We start from the raw sequence: 19,632 nt of genomic DNA on the forward strand, positions 1-19,632 counted from the left end.
TGTCTTTTTTTTTTTTTACCGCAGTTTACTTAACCATTTACCTATTTTTTTATTTTATTTTATTGAGGTCATATTGACTTTCAATATCATGTAAATTTCAGGTGTACATTATTTCAGTTTCTGTATAGGTTGCATCCTGTTCATCACCAATAGTCTCGTTTTTATCTGCTGCCATACACATGTGCCCCTTTACCCCTTTCTCCTGCCCCACCCCCTTTTTCTCTGGTAACCACTAATCTGTTCTCCTTATCTATGTGTGTGTTTGTTTATCTTCTGCATATGAGTGAAATGATATGGTATTTGTCTTTCTCTGTATGACATTTCACTTAGCATAATGCCCTCAAGGTCCATCCATGTTATCGCAAATCGCACAATTATGTCTTTTCTTATGGCTGAGTAGTATTCCATTGTATATGTATACAGCATCTTCTTTATCCATTTATCCATTGATGGACACTTGGTTTGCTTCCACGTCTTGGCTATTGTGAATAATGCTGCGATGAACTATGGGTGCATAAATCTTTCTGAATTGTTGATTTTATATTCTTTGGATAAATACCCAGTAGTGGAATAGCTGGATCATATGATATTTCTATTTTCAGTTTTTTGAGAAATCTCCACACTGTTTTCCATAGTGGCTGCACCAGTTTGCGTTCCCACGAGCAGTGTATGAGGGTTACCTTCTCTCCACATCCTCTCCAACACTTGTTATTTCTGGTCTTGTTAATTATAGCCATTCTGATGAATGTAAGGTGATATCTGATTGTTTTGATTTGCATTTCCCTAATAATTAGCGATGTTGAACATCTTTTCATGTGCCTGTTGGCCATCTTCTTTGGGAAAATATCTGTTCATATCCTCTGCCCATTTTTGGATCAGGTTGCTTGGTTTTTTGTTGTTGAGTTTTATGAGTTCTTTATATATTTTGGAAATTAACCCCTAGTTGGATATATGATTTGCAAATATTTTCTCCCAGTTGGTGGGCTGTCTTTTCATTTAGTTGATAGTTTCCTTTGCCATGCAGAAGCTTTTTAGTCCTATGTAGTCCCATTTGTTTATTTTTTCTTTTGTTTCCCTTGCCTGAGTAGACATGTATTTGAAAAGATACTGCTAAGACCAATGTCAAAGAGTGTACTGCCTGTATTTTCTTCCGGGAGTTTTGTGGTTTCAAGTCTTACATTCAAGTCTTTAATCCATTTTGAGTTAATTTTTGTGTATGGTGTAAGATAATGGTCTACTTTCCTTTTTTTTTTTTGCATGTGGCTGTCTAGTTTTCCCAGCACCATTTATGGAAGAGTCTTTCCTTTCTCTGTTGTATGTTCTTGGCTCCTTTGTCAAAATTTAACTGTCCATAGATGTATGGTTTTATTTCTGGGCTCTCATTTCTGTTCCATTGATCTATGTGTCTGTTTTTCTGCCAGTACCATGCTGTTTTAATTACTATAGCTGAGATTGTATTCTTGACTTCTCTTTCTGCTAGTTTGTTATTAGTGTATAGAAATACAACTGATTTTTATATATTGATTTTGTATCCTGCAACTTTACTCTATATATTGGTTATTTCTAATAGTTTTTTGGTGGATTCTTTAGGATTTTCTATATGTAGAATCATGTTATCTGCAAATAGTGAGAGTTTTCCTTCTTTCCAATTTTATTTCTTTTATTTATTTATTTCTCTTTCATTTCTTTTTCTCACCTAATTGCTTTGACTAAAACTTCCAGTATTATGTTGTGGTGAGAGTGGGCATCGCTGTCTTGTTCCTGTTCTTAGAGGGATGGCTTTCAGTTTTTCCCTGTTGAGTATGATGTTGGCTGTGGGTTTGTCATATATGGCCTTTCTTATGTTGAGGTACTTTCCTTCTATACCCATTTTATTGAGAGATTTTGTCATAAATGGATATTGGATCTTGTTGAATGCCTTTTCTGCATCTGTTGAGATGATTCTGTGATTTTTAGTCCTCCTTTTGTTAATGTGGTCTGTCACCTTGATTGATTTGCAGATGTTGAACCATCTTGTCATCCCTGCAATAAATCCCAATTGATCATGGTGTGTAATACTTTTAATATATTGTTGTATTCAATTTGCTAATATTTTGTTGAGGATCTTTTGCATCTTAGTTCATCAGAGATATTGACCTTTTAATTTTCCTTTTTTGTGTTGCCTTGTGTCTGGTTTTTGTATCAGGACAATGTTGGCCTCGTAAGATGAATTAGAAAGCATCCCATCCTTTTCAATTTTTCAGAGTAGTTTGAGAAGTTTAGGGATTAAATCTTCTTTGAATGTTTGGTAGAATTCACCAGAGAAACCCTCTGGTTCAGGACTTGTTTTTTTGGAGATTTTTGATTACTATTTCAATCTCTTTGCTTGTGATTGGTCTGTTCTGATTCTCTATTTCTTCTTGATTTAGTTTTGGGAGGTTATATCATTCTAAGAATTTGTCCATTTCTTCTAGGTTATCCAGTTTGTTGGTGTATACCTTTTCTTAGTCTTCTCTTATAATCCTTTGTATTTCTGTGTTGTCATAATTTCTTCTCTTTCATTTCTGATTTTATCTATTTGAGTCTTCTCTCTTTTTTTCTTAGTGAGTCTGGCTAAGGGTTTGTCAATTTTGTTTATCTTCTCAAAGAATCAGCTCTTAGTTTCATCAATCCTTTCTATTTTTTTTTAGTCTCTGTTTCATTTATTTCTGCTCTTATTTTTATTATTTCCTTTCTTCTACTGACTTTGGGCTTTTTTTATTGTTTTTCTAGTTCTTTTAGGTATAGGGTAAGCTTGTTTAATTGAGATTTTTCTTGTTTGTTGAGGTATGCCTGTATTGATATAAATTTCCCTCTTAGTACTGCTTTTGCTGCATCCCTTAAGTTTTTGTATATTGTGTTTTCATTTTCATTTGTCTCTAGATATTTTTTTATTTCTTCATTGATCCAATAGTTGTTCAGTAGCATGTTGCTTCATTTCCACATACTTGTGACTTTCCTAGCTTTTTCCTTGTAGTCAATTTCTAGTTTCATAGCATTGTGGTCTGAAAAGGTGCTTGATGTGATTTCAGTCTTCTTAAATTTACTGAGGCTTTCTTTGTTTCCTAACATGTGGTCTATCTTTGAGAATGTTGCATGTGCACTTGAGAAGAATGTGTATTCTGCTGGTTTGGGATGAAATGTTCTATATATATCTCTATTAAGTCTGTCTGGTCTAGTGTTTCACTTGAGGCCACTGTTTCCTTGTCAACTTTCTGCCTGGATGATCTATCCATTGACGTAAGTGGGGTGTTAAGGTCCCCTACTATTATTGTCTTGCTGTCAGTTTCTCCCTTTAGGTCTGTTAATAGTTACTTTATGTACTTTGGTGCTCCTGTGTTATGTGCATATGTATTAATAAGTGTTATGTCTTCTTAGTGGAATGTCTCTTTTATCATTATATAATGGCCATTTTTGTCTCTCGTCTTTTTTATCTTGAAGTCGTCTTTATCTGATATAAGCATGGCTACACACATTTTCCTTTGCTTGCCATTTTCCTGGACTGTCATCTACCATCCCTTCACTCTGAGCCCATGTTTACTTTAGAGCTGAGGGGTGTTTCCTGGAGGCAGCATATTGTTGGGTCTTGTCTTTTAATCCATTCAGCCACTCTGTGTCTTTTGATTGGTGAATTCAACCGATTTACATTTAGAGTGATTATTGATATATGATGGCTTAATACTACCATTTTATCTTTTGTTTTCCAATTGTTCTGTATTTCCATTGTTTATTTTCCCTTGTATTTCTGGCTGTCATTTCAGTTTGATGGGTTTCTATGATGGTTTTCTGAGTTTTCTCTTTATTATTTATGATTTGTGACTCTACTCTGATTTTTCATTTTGTGGTTACCATGAGGCTTGTATAAAAGATCTCATAGTTGAGATAGTCCATTTTCTGATAGCCTCTTAAATCTGTTAGCCTGTGTAGATTCCATCCCTTTTCTCTTCCACTTATATGTTTTTGTTCTCACAAATTATTTTTTGTGTTGTGAGGCTGTGACCAAACTGAAGTGTCTGTAGTTATTTTTGATGCTTTCTTTCCCTTTACCCTGTATTTTATAATTAAGTGTTTGCTAACCTATTCTGATAGAGAGGTGTAATTTTCTGATTTTGTCTCTTTCTCTCCTTGCTCAAAGCTTTGTAAACCTTTGCCTTTTTATTTCCAATAGGAGGGCTCCCTTCATCATTTCTTGTAAGGCAGGTCTACTGGCTATGAACTCCCTCAACTTTTGTTTCTCTGGGAAAGCTTTTATTTCTCCATCATATCTGAAGGATAATTTCACTGGATAGAGTATTCTTGGCTGATAGTTTTTGTCTTTCAGTATTTTTGATATGTCATTCCACTTTTTCCTAGCCAATAAGGTTTCTGCTGAGAAAGCCGCTGAAAACCTGATGAGGGTTCCTTTGTACATTATTTTCTTCTCTCCTGCTGCCCTTAATATTTTTTCTTTGCTATTGACTTTTGACAGTTTTAATATTATATGCCTTGGAGAATATCTTTTTGGATTGGTGTAATTAGGAGTTCTATTATCTTCATGTTCTTGCATGTCCAGTTCCTTATTCAGGTTTGGCAAGTTCTCTGTTATTATTTCTTTGAGTAAGCTCTCTGTCTTTCTCTCACTCTTCTCCCTCTGGGATACTATAATCCTAATTGAGTCAGATATTTCTAGAAGAATTTCTTCATTTTTTAAAAGTCTTAATTCTCTCTCCTCCTATACTTGAATCATTTCTAAGTTTCTATCTTTGAGCTCATTGATTTTCTCCTCCATAAAGTCTACTCTATTTTGTATGCTCTCTACATTATTTTTTAGCTCATTAATTGTGTTCTTCATATCCAGAATTTTTGTTTGGGTTTTTAGAGCTTCGATCTCTATGGTGAAGTATTCCTTCTGTTCATTGATTTTATTCCTGAGCTCATTAAATTGTCTTTCTGAGTTTTCTTGTGACACATTGAGTTTCTTTATGACAGCTATTTTGAATTCTCTGTCAATCAGATTATAATCTTCTGTGACTTCAAGTTTGGTTTTTGGAGAGCTGTCATTCTCCTTCTGTTCTGCCATGGTACTATAGTTCTACATGGTGTTTGATGTTTGATCCTCTTCTGAAGCATTTGTGATTGTAACCACCTTTTTTAAAAACAGATACTATCTTTCCTTTTTCTCCCCAAAGCTTCCTGGTACATAGTTGTATATTTTTATTTGTGGGTCCTTCTAGTTGTGGCATGTTGGACACCGTCCCAGCATGGCCTGATGAGTGGTGCCATGTCTGTGCCCAAGATCCAAACCGGCGAAACCCTGGGCAGCCAGAGTGGAGTGCGTGAACTTAACCAGTAGGCCATGGGGCTGGCCCCTGTAACCACCTTTCTTATTTGGGTACAGCTTTGGTTACTTTGGTTCTGAGCTACCTCTGATTGTATTTGAAAGCCTCCACTTTCCACCCTCCATTGCCTCTGCTAGAGGTGTTGTCAGTGCCCTCCTTGTGCCGCTTGTGCCTCTGAGGTTGCTGATGCCTTGCTGCTTTCGATGTCACTGCAGCATCAGGTGCTGCCACTGGGGTCACTAGGCTGTAAGCACTTCTGCTGCTTCCAGGGTCACCTGGGTCTTGTGTTCCCCAACTTGCTCTCCATGGGCTCTCCACAGGTTGGGTGCTGCTGCTCAAGGGTTATCTGGGGGTGCTGGCAGCATCACTGCCAGGAGCTCTGGGTTCACAGGTGTTGCTGTTGCTATCAGGAACCCAGGTTCTTGTATGCAGCCCCCGCTGCTGGTAAAGCCAGTGTTGGGGGTGCCATCACTGAGGGCTGAGTCTTGTGTTCTGCTGTGGTTCCTGAGGCCTCAAGTCACAGGTGCCACCTGCCACTGCTGGGGGAGGAGTTGGGGCTAAGCCTCAAGTGTTGTTGCTGGCCCTGCAGTCTCTGGTCACTGGCACTCGCCAGTGTGCTTTTTGAGACCTCAGGTCAGAGCACCCTGCTCCTGCCAGTGAAATCTGTGTTTTGGTTGCTGTTCCCACTGCTGGAGAGACCAGCACCCCTGGCAGGGGAGGAGAAGGGGGCTGGGTCACCAGTGCGGTTCTGTATCCTGGAGCCTCAGAATGGGTGTGGCACCCGCCACAGCTGGAGAGAGGCAGGGGCCACAGCCTCTGGTCACTGGTGCTGGCACGCTGATGATCTGCTCTGAAACCTCAGATCAAGGCACCCCACTGCTGCCAAGGAAATTTGCGCTTTGGATGTAGTCTCCACTGTTGGAAAGACTAGTGCCACTGCTGGAGGGGTGGGAGGGGGCCAGGTCACCAGCTCCATTCTGTGTCCTGAAGCCTCAGAATGTGTGCACCACCTCCCACCACTGGGGGTGGGGCAGGGGCCAGCCGTTGAGTGCTGTGTTTGCCCTTGCAGCCTGTGGTCGCTGGCATGCATGCCAGTGTAAGGATCTGCGTTTTGGATCACCACCACCAGGGGAGAGAGAGGGGGCTGCTCCCCTACTTCCACTGCCTCCCGGAGGTCCAGTCCACCCACCTTCAGATGTACAGATGCACAGATCACTCTGATGTGCTGTGCAGAGGGCTTTGTTGGTCACTGGATGTCTGACTGAATGTAACTTAGAGGGGAGAGACAAAAGGAACAACTCACTCTGCCGTGATGCTGACGTCACTTTAAATTGATATCTTTTTGTTATTGTTGCTGCTCCCAAAGCCCACAATTTTCCTTTTTAGATTAATAGACTTTAGTTTGATGGAGCAGTTTCAGGTTTACAGAAAAGTTGAGCAAAAAGTATAGAGAGCTCCCGTGGACTCCCTTTGCCTTGCCTACTCACCCCGCCAGTTTCCCCTGTTATTAACATTTTACATTAGTGTGGTACGTTTGATGACCGAATATTGATACGTTATCATTGACTAAAGTCTACAGTTTATGTTGGGGTTCACTCCTTGTGTTGTACATTAAGTGAATTTTGACAAATGTATAATGACGTGTATTCACCATTACGGTGTCATACAGGGTAGTTTCACTCCCGTAAAAATCCTCTGTGCTTCACCTATTCATCCCTCTCTCCCTTCCCCTGAACCCCTGGTCACTAGTGATCTTTTTACTGTCCCCATAGTTTTGCCTTTTCCAGAATGTCATATAGTTGAAATCATATATGTAGTCTTTTCAGATTGGCTTCTTTCACTTAACAATATGCTTGCAAGACTCCTTCATGTCTCTTAATACCTTAATAACAATTCTTTTTATCACTGAATAATATTCCATAGTATAGATATACTGGAGTTTGTTTATCCGTTCAGCTAGTGAAAGACATCTTGATGGCTTCCAAGTTTTGGCAGTTATGAATAGAGCTACTATAAACATCTGTGTGCAGGTTTTTGTGTGGACATAAGTTTTCCACTCCATCGGATAAATACTAAGGTGCCTGCTTGCTGGATTATATAGTAAAAACATGTTTAGTTTTGTAAGAAAGTGCCAACTGTCTTCCAGAGTGGTGTGCCATTTTACAATCTTACCGGCAATGAATGAGAGTTCCTGTTGTGCCACATCCTTGCCAGTATTTAGAGTTGTCAGTGTTTGGATTGTAGCCATTCTGATAGGAGTGTAGCAGTATCTCATTGTTATTTTAATTTGCAATTCCTTAATGACATGTGATGTTGAGCATATTTTCTTGTAGTTATTATCCATCTGTATATCTTCTATGGTAAGATGTCTGTTACAAACTTTTGCCCATTTTTAAAATTGAGTTGTTTTCTTATTGTTAAGTTTTAAAAGTTTTTTGGGTGCGTTTTTCATACCAATCCATTTTGAAAAGATTTTCTCCAAGCCTGTGACTTGTCTTTATTTTTTTAACAGTATCTTTCACAGAGAGAAGGTTTTAAGTTTAATGAAGTCCAACTTAATGATTTTTTTCCTTCATGGATCATGCTTTTGGTGTTGTATCTAAAAAGTCATCACTAAATCTAAGGTCAACTAGATTTTTCTTCTATATTATGTTTTATGAGTTTTATAGTTTTACGTCTTACATTTTTAGGTCTGTGATCCATTTTGAGTTAATTTTCATGAAAGGTGTAAGGTCTGCATCTAGATTCATGTTTTTGCATGTGGATGTCCAGTTAAAAACAATAATGCAGTTTGCGTAGAAAAATAGTTATACTTTTTAAATAATAGAACTAATGCTTTATTTGAACACATAGCAAAGAAATACGTTCTTAAAGTGATAGTGATAAAATTTACTGACATGTAATTTTCAAGCTCTGCACTTTTGCCCCTAAATATTTATACTATTGGCTGTTTATTTTGCTCATGTTATTTAATTTTCTGAGATTTAATTAGAGCCTCTGGGAAATTTTGCCAATTACCAAATCCCTTTTTATCCTGCTCCTAAAATTTCCTCGCATGGCTCACGTATACTTACCTTACTGGGAAAACTAAAGAGAGAAGAATTCTCTTCTTCCAGGTTCATGGTACGTTCAGTTCCAGAGCCACTGTATTACCTTTATTTGAATGTCAGTGTTGAAAGTATTGTGTAAAAACACTAAAGTAAGTGCTTTCCTCGCTATAGAGCAGAGTTCCCAAGAAAAAAGATGTTGAATATACTCCTGTCCTGTCTTGCAAGAAGTTGTTCAAAAAACTATTTGGAAACAAAGAGGAGATGAGTTTCAGACTGTGTCCATGTAAATTTTTCCCTGAAGCTTAAAAAAAAAGAAAGAAAGAACATGGAAAAAGAAAGACAATATCTCTACTTGTATCAAGAGGAGCATAGTAGCTAGAATGCAGTTAACCCTGCTAACTTCGTATTAGTGGCTCTGCCCTGGCTCTAACACATTGCACGTTAAGTTGTAGTACTTTTCTGGTGATTCTAGATCAGTATATATGAAGCATTTAGAATACTTTGTTTTGGGGCCGGCCTGGTGGCACAGCAGTTAAGTTGGCACGTTCCGCTTCTCGGTGGCCTGGGGTTTGCTGGTTTGGATCCTGGGTGCAGACATGGCACCACTTGGCAAAAGCCATGCTGTGATAGGCATCCCACGTATAGAGAAGAGGAAGATGAGCATGGATTTTAGCTCAGGGGCAGTCTTCCTCAGCAAAAAGAGGAGGATTGGCAGCAGGTGTTAGCTCAGGGCTAATCTTCCTCAAAAAAAATAAAATACTTTGTTTTTATGCTAAGGGGAGAGGGAACTGGAAGCCAGCCTTTCTTGAATACTTAACTATCCACACTTCAAGTACTTCTCATTTCTTATACCATCCTTATAAAACAAGTTATTTTCCTCATTTTTACAGATGAGGAAATGGAGATTAAAGAAGCATTTCACATATTATAGTGAAATTATATTTATGCATTTGCCTCCCTTATTAGTCTGTGTGGTCTCTTCAGGCAGGGACTAGTATTATTTGTCATCTTAGTTTCATTTCTAACAGAGTGTCTGGCACATAGTAGCTGTCCTGCAAAGTTTGTTGGCATGTGAAGGGCAACTTGCCCTGGATCATGTAGCTGGAGAATGATAGTGGCCATGTTCAAAACCCTGTGCTCTTTCCCTCTGTTCCACACTGCCCCTCTATTCCCTGTCACCTCAGGCATGGGTTAGGAAATGGTGGTGGTGTTTGTATTAATGTCTCTTTAGTAGTTTTAAAGATTCCTGAAGTGCATTTGACTTACAAATTAATCTTTATTTAATGCTTCTGAGTTTGAGGTAATTGCCCTCATGTGATTTGTAAATTACTTTGGTAATAACCAGTCTGTAAGTATGTCGAGGTAAGGTGCCCCACTATATTCTGTAACTTTGTGATTTTGTGATCCTGAATTGAGCATCTCATAGCACGCTGATCACATTTCCTGGTGAATATACGCAATGATAATCAGGCAGTGTACCAAAGTGGAAATATCGTGGGCTTTGAATTCAGACAGATGACACTCTTTATCTGCACTTTGCTATTTACCCCTTGTGTAATTTTAAGCAAGTTATTTAACTTCTCTGTGCCTTAGTTTTCTCATTTCTAAAATGGAGATAATGATTTCTACCTTAGTGGGTGATTTGAAGGTTGAAGTTTAAATGAGGTCATATATAGAGTACCTGGTACATGACAAGCACTAGATAAACGGTGCCTCTGTTCGTTTGTCTTGACAGTCTGGAATGATGAGCCAAGCCTATGAAGGGAAAGTTTGATTGGAATAAATATAATCTTGAACTTGGTACTAAATACACAAAAATACAAGGTGCAGGACATGGAAGATGTGGCTTCTCAGTAACACGTGGAAAAGACCTAGGGAGCCTCAGCTGACTGCCTGCTCAGTCTGAGTCAGCAGTATTATTTGGCATCCAGAAAAGGTTTTAAGGATAGCATCCAGATCCAGGAAAGGGACAGGTCTTCTCCACTCTGCTCTGGTCAGATTCTCCCTGAATTCTCTATTTCATTTTTTGGGCATGAGAATTTAAGAGAATCATAGATTAACCAGGGTCTGTCCAAAGAAACACCACCAGAGTGGTAAGAAGTTGTGAGCCATGCCATATGACAAGAGAAGGTGAATTGAGAAGATTTAGCTGGGGTATATATTAGAAGGTGGAGGTGGGGGAGGGAAGATTGGAGTGATAAAATAAGTATCCATTTCTAAACAGTTATCGTGTTAGACTTGTGCTTTGTGACCCTAGGGGGTAAAACAATGACCAGGGATGGCAGTTGTCTGGAGGAGATTTCAGTTTAATAAGCCTTTCTTTCAAAGGATTAAAGCTATATAAAAATTAAACTGTCTTCCTTGGTTTTTGGTGATCAAGCAAAGGCCAGATAAGTATATTGCTGGGATGCCATAGAAAAAATTCATTGTCACTTCTCATCGGAGATTGGACGAGAACAGATGATCTTCAAGATGCCTCCAACCTTGATAGTTTTGTGATTTCATACACAAGCAAAGTATGGGTTATTTTATTTTTTATTGAGGTTATAATAGTTTATAATATTGTTAAATTTCAGTTGTGCGTTATTTGTCCGTCACCATATATATGTGCCCCTTTACCCCTTATGCCCACCCCCTAACCCCTCTTCCCTCTGGTAACCACTAATCTGTTCTCTTGTCCTTGTGTTTGTTTATCTTCCACATACAAGTAAAATCAGTGTTTGTCTTTATCTGGCTTATTTCACTTAACGTAATACCCTCAAGATCCATGCGTGTTGTTGCAAATGGTACAGTTTTGTCTTTTTTTATGACTGAGTAGTATTCCATTGTATATATATATACCATGTCTTCTTTACCCATTCATCAGTTGTTGGGCACTTGGGTTGTTTCCACATCTTGGCTGTTGTGACTAGTGCTGCAGTGAACATAGGGGTGCATAAGTCTCTTTGAATTGTTGATTTCAACTTCTTTGGATAAATACCCAGTAGAGGGATAGCTGGATCATACGACATTTCTATTTATAATTTTTTGAGAAATCTGCATAAAATATGGATTATTTTTAATGGAGTATATAAAGACAGTGATGATCAAACCGAGTCTTTGCCTCTGTGGAGCTTACATTTTAATTGGAGAAGCAATACACATTTCAGAAGTTTTAGAGAGTATTAGGATGAAGTCACAATAAGAGAATTCATAGGGCTGATTATGATTGATTGCTAAATGAATGTTATAATTGAATGCTTTTCAACCTTTTATGTCTTATAAAGCACCAGTCACTGAAGAACCTGAGTGCCATGATCCCAGGGGGAGAAAAGCATGTTTATATATTTGTAGGTTATTATACTGATCATTTATAATAAATGTTAAGAGCTTAAAATTTTTAATAATTGCCAAAGCTTATTAAATAAACTTCCTTGTGGGCAGAAGATATGAAGTTTCAGGTGGTACATTGAGATTTCAAGGTTAGAACTAAAGTGACTGAAGATTGCAATAGGATATGGTTTTCTTTATAAAGTTTTTGCAGTTTTATTCCACAGCAGATATTATGTCCACCAGGGCTAGGACAAGAGCAAAACCAGGGTTTGGTAAAATTGAATCATCTGCTTAGAGACAAATGCATTTATTCATGATCAAACTGGTTCAGCATATGTGGGATCAGGGAGTATATGGGAAATCTCTGTACCTTCCACTCAATTTTGCTATGACCTTAAAACTGCTCTAAAAATAAAATCTGTTAAAAAATGGTTCACATCTTTATGTATTTTAAATCAGTGGGGTCAAATTTAGTAGTTTAATTTATGAAACTCTGAACTCATGGCAATTTCCAGGTAAAGTGACCATGAGTAAATCAGAAAAACGATACTTACTACACATTCAGTTAGTCAGAACTCTTTATACCTTCAGCTGGATACTGTATGTGGTTTGTCAGTGGAGTTAGAAAGGGGAGGGGAATGTGAGGGTTATACCAGTAACATCAACACTTCGTTCGCCTGGACCCTAGAAAAGTAAAGCCCAAAGACCAAAAATTTTGCAGTGATCATCCCTCAGCAACCAACCTGTGTGGCAGATATAACTCTACATTGGGACAGACACCTCCTGCTAAAATAGCTTGATGATGCTTGATGACTCTGTAGCCATGAATGTCCTCCAACTCGCTCGCCAGAGTTGGATGTCCACTTGCTTGCCAGAGCAACTTCTGACTATCCTTTGGTTTCTGCTTTTGAGGTGCCTATTGGGAATGTCTGTACTTCTTATTGTATTGTAAATATTTATTAAATAATATTACATATCTGAAAATCTTTTTATGTTATTCTCAAATACCAACTAGCAGTTTGAAAATCCTGTGTGTCTCTTTCCTCATCAATAAAATGTAGGGGGTAGATTAACTCATCTCTGAAGAGTTCCTTACTTCTAAAGTTTTATAGCTTTCAAAATTGATTCAGCCCTAAACAAAGTATTGAAATTATTTTGCCTGGATGTAGTTGTAAGTATTTAATGACATGGTACAATGTTCATTCTACATTGTCAAAATTAAAAAATAGAAAAGGTTTAAAAATAGATGTGTATAGTTTGATCCTGTGTGTGTATACTCTATAAATATTTGTGCATGTGTGTGTAAATAAGTATACACACATATTTATAAATTAGAAATGGTACTATGTTGATTATTGATTGGTTATTATTGATTATTTCTGAGTAGTAAGATTACAGATGATTTTGTTTTCCTCTTCTTTCTCTGCCTTAATTTCTATTTACCAGTTGAGTTAATTTTATATTAGGAAATAGCATATAAATGTGAAAAAACAAAATGTCTTTATTTTATAAATTGTTTTTAATTCAGCACTCTATGAAACCTAACACACTGAAGGAAGATCCAACAAGGGACCTGAAACAGCTTCTCCAAGAGTTGAGAAGTGTGATCAACGAGGAGCCAGCTGTGCCTCTGAGCAAGACCGAGGAAGATGGGAGAACACCATCTCTGGGGGTCTCATATGTGGCTGTGTAAGACTGAGTGTACTTCAGAATGGGAAAGCGTCTCCCATCAGTGGTTTGCCATTAAGTTGTCTGCATGTTACTCTCTGGGAGGTTGAGGTTTAAATTACTTTGAAGAGTGTCTGATGTTATCAAGCAAAACAGTGTGAAAGTGGAGGAGTTAAACAAAAGCAAAACAACTTGACATCAAGAGAAAATAATACAGTTATTTTATGCAGAAATTAGGGCAAAACATTACCCAAAGTTACATACATATAGTAATTTATAATTTCACATCCATAATCATGTTTATCATAACAATTATTTGAGATAATCCAGGGCAGGATTTACTTATCCCATTTTACAAATGAGAAAAACACAAGTTTCAAAAGATTAGCTTGGCTACAGCCAACACAGTTTGATGTTAGAGCTGAAACTAGAACCCTGAGAACTGCTACTCAACTCTCCAAGTGTAAGCTGATAAGAAAGGCCTTGGTTCTCTAGGTGTTCATGCCACTGACTTATACCACATTAATAAAAGGCAGATCCAAAAAGGACTCAGCCAGTTTGCCAGAGCTTCCCTGTACATGCCTACAGAAATCAGTGAGAGTCTCTCATTCTTTTCAAATAGTTTAAAATTTTATTGTGTTATTATTAGATTAACTTAAAGCATTTTAATATGTTTTATTTTTAGTATTATAAGGCTAATTGTATATTAGTTGTTAGTATTATAACCACCCATTGTTGTAATATTCATTTTCTGGTTATATGGCAAATATCTAAAAATAATAATTTCTGAAATCGTACTTACATATAAACAATCTCCAGTTTCTTAAGATGCTCAATTAGTATACATTAGCCCAAGGTAGCAAAATAATATCTGGATTTATCTAATTTTTATTAATAATATTATTAATAGTAATTGTAAAATATTAGTAACTGCCCAGTTACCTGGAATAACATTGTCACCTCTGAATCACATCAGAGACATTTCATTGGCCACTCCATCAAAAAATACATATATGTGCAGAGCACTTTCATTTTTGTCATACTTCTGTAATATGCCTTCTAAGCCAGGGCAGTATTATTAAGTATTATCACTTGACGGATGAGTATATTTAGGCACAGATTAAGTTGCCGCATCCTATGCAGCAAAGAGGCAAAGCCAGAAGTAAAGTTAGAGCCCCTGGCTCCCAGCACTAATCCTTCTACAAGATCACCATGACTTCCCTGATGAGATTTTCATCACTTCCGCCACTAATGATGGGCCTGAACTATTATTGGACTGTACTGAACATGAAGATATTTGGTCCTTGCCTTTAGAGGGCTTATGTTAAGTTGCTGTCATCCTACAAGTGACCTTGTCACCAAAGCCAAACTCAGCCTAAAGCTTTTAAGAGTTCATAGAACGAGAGCATTTCTGAGTTGATGAACTCCAGGGGTAGCCCTTTACAAAATTTGCTTGGAAGCCTAAAATCTACTGTTGTGCCTTAAAGAAGAGTTAAATACATATGAATACTTGATTATCCTAAAAATACATGGAGTCTGGAAATCGTTCTTTGTGTAATTAACTGAGACTTATGTTTATCTACACAGAGATGATAGAGTAAGAGATTCCGTTACTGAATCAAGCCTGAGATTAGAGATGTGCCATAGGTAAGAAGAATCTGAGATTCTGATTCTGATTAATTGTCCAAGAATTTTATATGTGACCAGGTATTTGGGAAGTCTGTTTAGACAGACTGAAGGGGCATTTTGGGTTCACTGAAGGAAAGCTGTTACATTGTTCAACTGAAACTGAAGAGGATCTCAATGAAATTTACTAAAGTAGTTTACTTTCTAGAAATCAATTTAATAGGCATTTTTTGGTACTTATTTTAAGTTTTGCTGCTGTTTACCTGTATGATGATATTTGTATGGTATGCCATACCAAAAAATGGAAGACTTTTTCTACATTTACACATATTTACAGTGGATTACGTAACTTTTGAGAGAAAGGTGATCTGGAAAGAAATTATAACCACCTGCATGTAGGATTATAAGAAACTCCCTGAAAACAATCCTATTTTCATCAATAGTTGAATAGCTGGATTTTTAAATGAAACCATAAAAAGAGCAAAGAAATGAAATCCATAACCCCTAAACAAAGACAACTTCTGAGAACTGACTTCGACCAAAAAAGAAAAAAGGCTAGTATTAATTTGTTATTCATTTAAGAGGCAGAGGCCACTGTTGCAGATCTTCAGTAGCTCCTTGCTACCTGCTGCATTTAAGTACATGGTCTCTCAGTCTGACACTGAAGACTCTCCCTGACTTGTCACCAGCCTGCTTTACTCCTATATTATGTTCTAGTCAAAACAAACTACTCCTGATTTCCAAAAGGAGTTCGTTTGTTTTTTCCTCCAAGCTGTTTTCCATTCTGTTTCCTCTACCTGGAAGAGCCTGTGCCCCATCTCACTCTTTTGAATCTGTGTTTGTCTAGAAGCAATTTTCAGAGGAACAATTTTGTTTTATCATCAAGTTTAAATAACGTTGCATAGTCTTTAATTTCTCCCATCCTTCTACCAACAGAAGCAACTCATTAAGGGACTCCACTGAAGGCAGCAAATCAAGTGAAACACTTAGCAGGTAAGAAATTATCTTACTTATGTCCGACTTTCCAAATGTCCCCTTCTCCACTGTTCATTCATTAATTCAGATCATTAACTGCCCAGCATCTGCCAGGCTCTGTGCTTGGCCCTTAGAATCTAACAGTGAGCAAGACAGACATGGGCCCTGTCCTCAAGTTGCTTACAGTCATTAGGCCTGTATATTGACTGACTGCCTGGAAAGAAACTTCCTTTTATCTTTTCTATTTTCACTAGTTACAAAAAATGGAGATATCAGAGTCCTTTTATATCATAAGAATATGAAAATGAATTCTACTGTTTAAATTCCAGTTAGGCAGAAGCTTATTCGTTGCTATATCTTTAGCATCAAGCATATTGCCTGCCACGTAGTAGCCATTCAGTAAATAATTTGTTTAGTGAATGAATTAAGACAGTATTATAAATATTTTCTTCCTATCCCTGCTACTTGATCAATAAACAGTGAACTTGAATCTTTCTAAATATATCTTTCTCTTAGCCTCAAAGAAATGAGTTTTGATTTTCTTCTTACCTGGGTGTGTGACTGTTAATATCTTCAGCTTTCTACTGCATATTTTTATTTTTACTATTTCTGGGTGTTTTAGATCTCATTTGGTCTATCTAATCTAATCCATGAATGTAGGCATTATTATTCCCATATATACGTTAGAAATGAAGACTCAGATTGCTTAAGCAACTTGCCAAGGTCATATAGCTTGTCAACAGTGGAGTCAGATTTAAGCTCAGGTCTGGCTGGCTCCTGAGCTCAGGCCTGTGACTACTCCTGTGTTCTGCCTCTGGGTCCCTGGACTGAGCTACCTGAGAAAGAGCCCAGTCCCAGGCATGGGGCACAGAGGGGCTGCTTCCTTGAGAGAAGGAAGGCTCTGTGGTGGTTTTTCCATCACTAGAAAAATCCGCTTCCTTCAGCAGTGATGTGTTTGTGAAGAAGAGAGAATGGTGAGGAAAAGATGGGACCTAGCCCCTTCCTGTGTTCAAATGAGAAGAAGAGATTTTTAAATATTTAATGGAAGCTCTGAAAAGTATGAAACATAATAGAAAATTAAAAATGGATCTGAATGCTCTGTACTATGGCAAATTGGCCATTTTTAAACTAATGCTTAAGTGAATGAGAAAAAATACCACCATTGCTGTTTTACTACATTTCACTGTAACTGCAGCATCTTTAACCATCTTACAGTAATGTTTCCTAATCTAGAAACTTCTACAGCCATGTAAGCTAAATCAATATAGTCCATACCAAGAACAGAATAAAAAAGAAAAGAAATTAAGTAACTCTGGTATGTGAATTTATGCTTGAATTATTCTAAGAGCCACATCTCTCAGAAGTTTTGTCAAGAATTTCCTTTTCTTTTTCTGTTATGTTATAACTTAATGAGAAACATTCTGAAGGTTTTCAATAAAGACTTCAAAATATCTAACTACCTTTTACACATCTCCAAATGGATGTTACAGGAGATGAAACAGGATAACCTGAAGATCATAATGACCAAAATTAAACAAAGATGGTCTTTCCACAGAATCATTCCACTCCATCTCGTTCTTCTGTTTCTGTAAATGGCACCCCCACTTTCCTAGGGCATCTATGTTTAAATCTTAACATTATCTTTGATTCTTCTTTCTCCCTGGTCTTGTTTCTCTAGTCACCAAATGTTATTAATTCTGACTCTATAATAGTTCTCAAATCCGTTTTGTTCTTTGCACATCCCCTTGGACTACCCATATTAATTCTTGTGGCTGCTATAACAAAATTAGTGGCTTAAATCAACACAAATTTATCTTTCTTACAGTTCTGGAGGCCTGGAGTCCTAAGTCAGTTTCACTGGGCTAAAGTCAAGATATTAGTAGGGCCACACTCTTTCCAGAAACTCTTGGAATTAATCCATTTCCTTACCTTTTTCCAGCTTCTAGAACTTTATTCCTTGCACTCTGTTTTGTGGGCTCCTTCCTCCATTTTCACAGTCCATAACACCTTCAAATTTCTCTCTGCTGAGATTGTCACATCAGTCTTCTTTCTTCTGTGTGAGATCTCCTCCTGCCTCCCTCTTATAAAAACACTTGTGATGGTATTTAGGGCCCATTCAGATAATCCATGATAATCTTCCTATCTCAAAATCCTTGATTTAATCACATCTATAAAGTCTCCATTGCCATGTAAGGTAACATTCATAGGTTCTTGGAATTCCCACGTGGATATAGTTGGTGGCCATTATTCAGCCTGTCACACTGCTTTAGGCCTTTATACCTTTCTTACAAACCATTATAGTGGCCCCCACAGCGGTTAGTGTAGATGTCTTTAAATCTCCTATCTCTGGCATGGTCTAGTCACTTCTGTGCATCAATTTCAAATTGATCTGGCTTAAGTACACCTCAGCCTATGTCTGTTCCCCGAAAGCTTCAAAAGCTCCCCGTTACCTACTACAGCAAGGTCAAACTCTTTGCCCTGATAATTAAGACTATCCACAGTACAGCCATGACCTTCCTTTCCAGGGCTTTTCCTCCTAATACAGTTATTCTCAAACTTTTGTCTCAGGACCTCTTTGCACTCACAGATATCATAGAGGATTCCAAAGAGCTTTTGTTTATATGGGTCATTTCTACTGCTATTTTAAGTATCGGAAAATAAATTTTAATTTTAAGCATTTTTAGAATTTAAAACAGTTTGATGCTTATTCATTTAAAAATAATGTTACATTACATGTTATCATACTAACACTTTATTATGAAAAATAACTTTTTTAAAATAAAAATATCATTGAGAAAGTATTGTTTTACAATTTAATGCATGGCTTAATACAAGATAGCTGGCTTCTCATATATGCGTCTCCATTTAATCTGTTGTGATATCAGATATCATAGAGTCTCTGGGAAATTCCACTGTACTTGTGGGAAACTGAGAGTTAAAAAGCAAATAATATCTTAGTATTATAATAAAAATAGTGATGACCTCACAAGCCCACTGGAAAGGAACCTCCTTAAGAACTACTGCCATAATATTCTCGTACTGGTACCCAACCCACAAAGAAGTATGTGGTTTATTTCAACTTACTGATTTAAATAAGTCTGATCATTTTGTAAAGTGATACTACAATTGCTAGGAGAGGTTTCTTTTTTTTGTCTTTGGTTTTTTCATTTTTAAATATGTCATTAAGATTGTATCTTTTAGAATCTGTGACAGAAATATTTGGGTTTTATAGCTGTTATTATACAAAAATGAATTTCTAACCAAGATTATATATTATTCCTTTTTCATTCTGCAAAATGTTCATGGGCACAGAATGGATAAAGATGGTGCAACTTTGGATCTTTCTCATAGGGTATTTCAGGACGTCTGCAGTTTAGGGTTATGACTGTCATCTTCGTTTATATTTTAAGCCATCACTTGCTTGCTTGTGTCCATAAATCTTAGTGCCATGTTTGTGAAATGGAATGTTTGCATGACCATTCTTATGCTTCCAGAGAGCCAGTCACACTGCACACAGGAGACCTGGAAGACCCATCTAGTTGCTTCACATTCACATCTACAGGTGAGTTTCCAATGAAACCATAGAAATGGGGCCTGCTTAAAACCCTGCAGTGGCTCCCCATTTCCTTGAAAGTAAAAGCCAAAGTCATCACAGTAGCCCAGAA

The 19,632-nt window shown here is 37.4% G+C and overlaps 1 protein-coding gene across 22 annotated transcripts in view; it reads left to right on the forward strand.

The window, feature by feature from the left end:
* The window catches only part of CCDC158 (coiled-coil domain containing 158), a 91,654-nt gene that overhangs the window by 59,638 nt on the left and 12,384 nt on the right, over window positions 1-19,632 (forward strand). For all 22 annotated transcript variants that reach the window (XR_011502178.1, XR_006524532.2, XM_044766177.2 and 19 more), the window contains 4 exons: window positions 13,227-13,387; window positions 14,954-15,013; window positions 15,929-15,985; window positions 19,462-19,529. Coding sequence is in view for 20 of the 22 variants with exons in the window: in XM_044766177.2 (XP_044622112.2) it covers window positions 13,227-13,387; window positions 14,954-15,013; window positions 15,929-15,985; window positions 19,462-19,529 (346 nt within the window). In the remaining 2 variants the exon portion in view is untranslated. The remainder of the gene's footprint in view (window positions 1-13,226; window positions 13,388-14,953; window positions 15,014-15,928; window positions 15,986-19,461; window positions 19,530-19,632) is intronic.

Source organism: Equus asinus, chromosome 3, assembly GCF_041296235.1.
Source record: "Equus asinus isolate D_3611 breed Donkey chromosome 3, EquAss-T2T_v2, whole genome shotgun sequence".
NCBI lineage: Eukaryota > Metazoa > Chordata > Mammalia > Perissodactyla > Equidae > Equus > Equus asinus.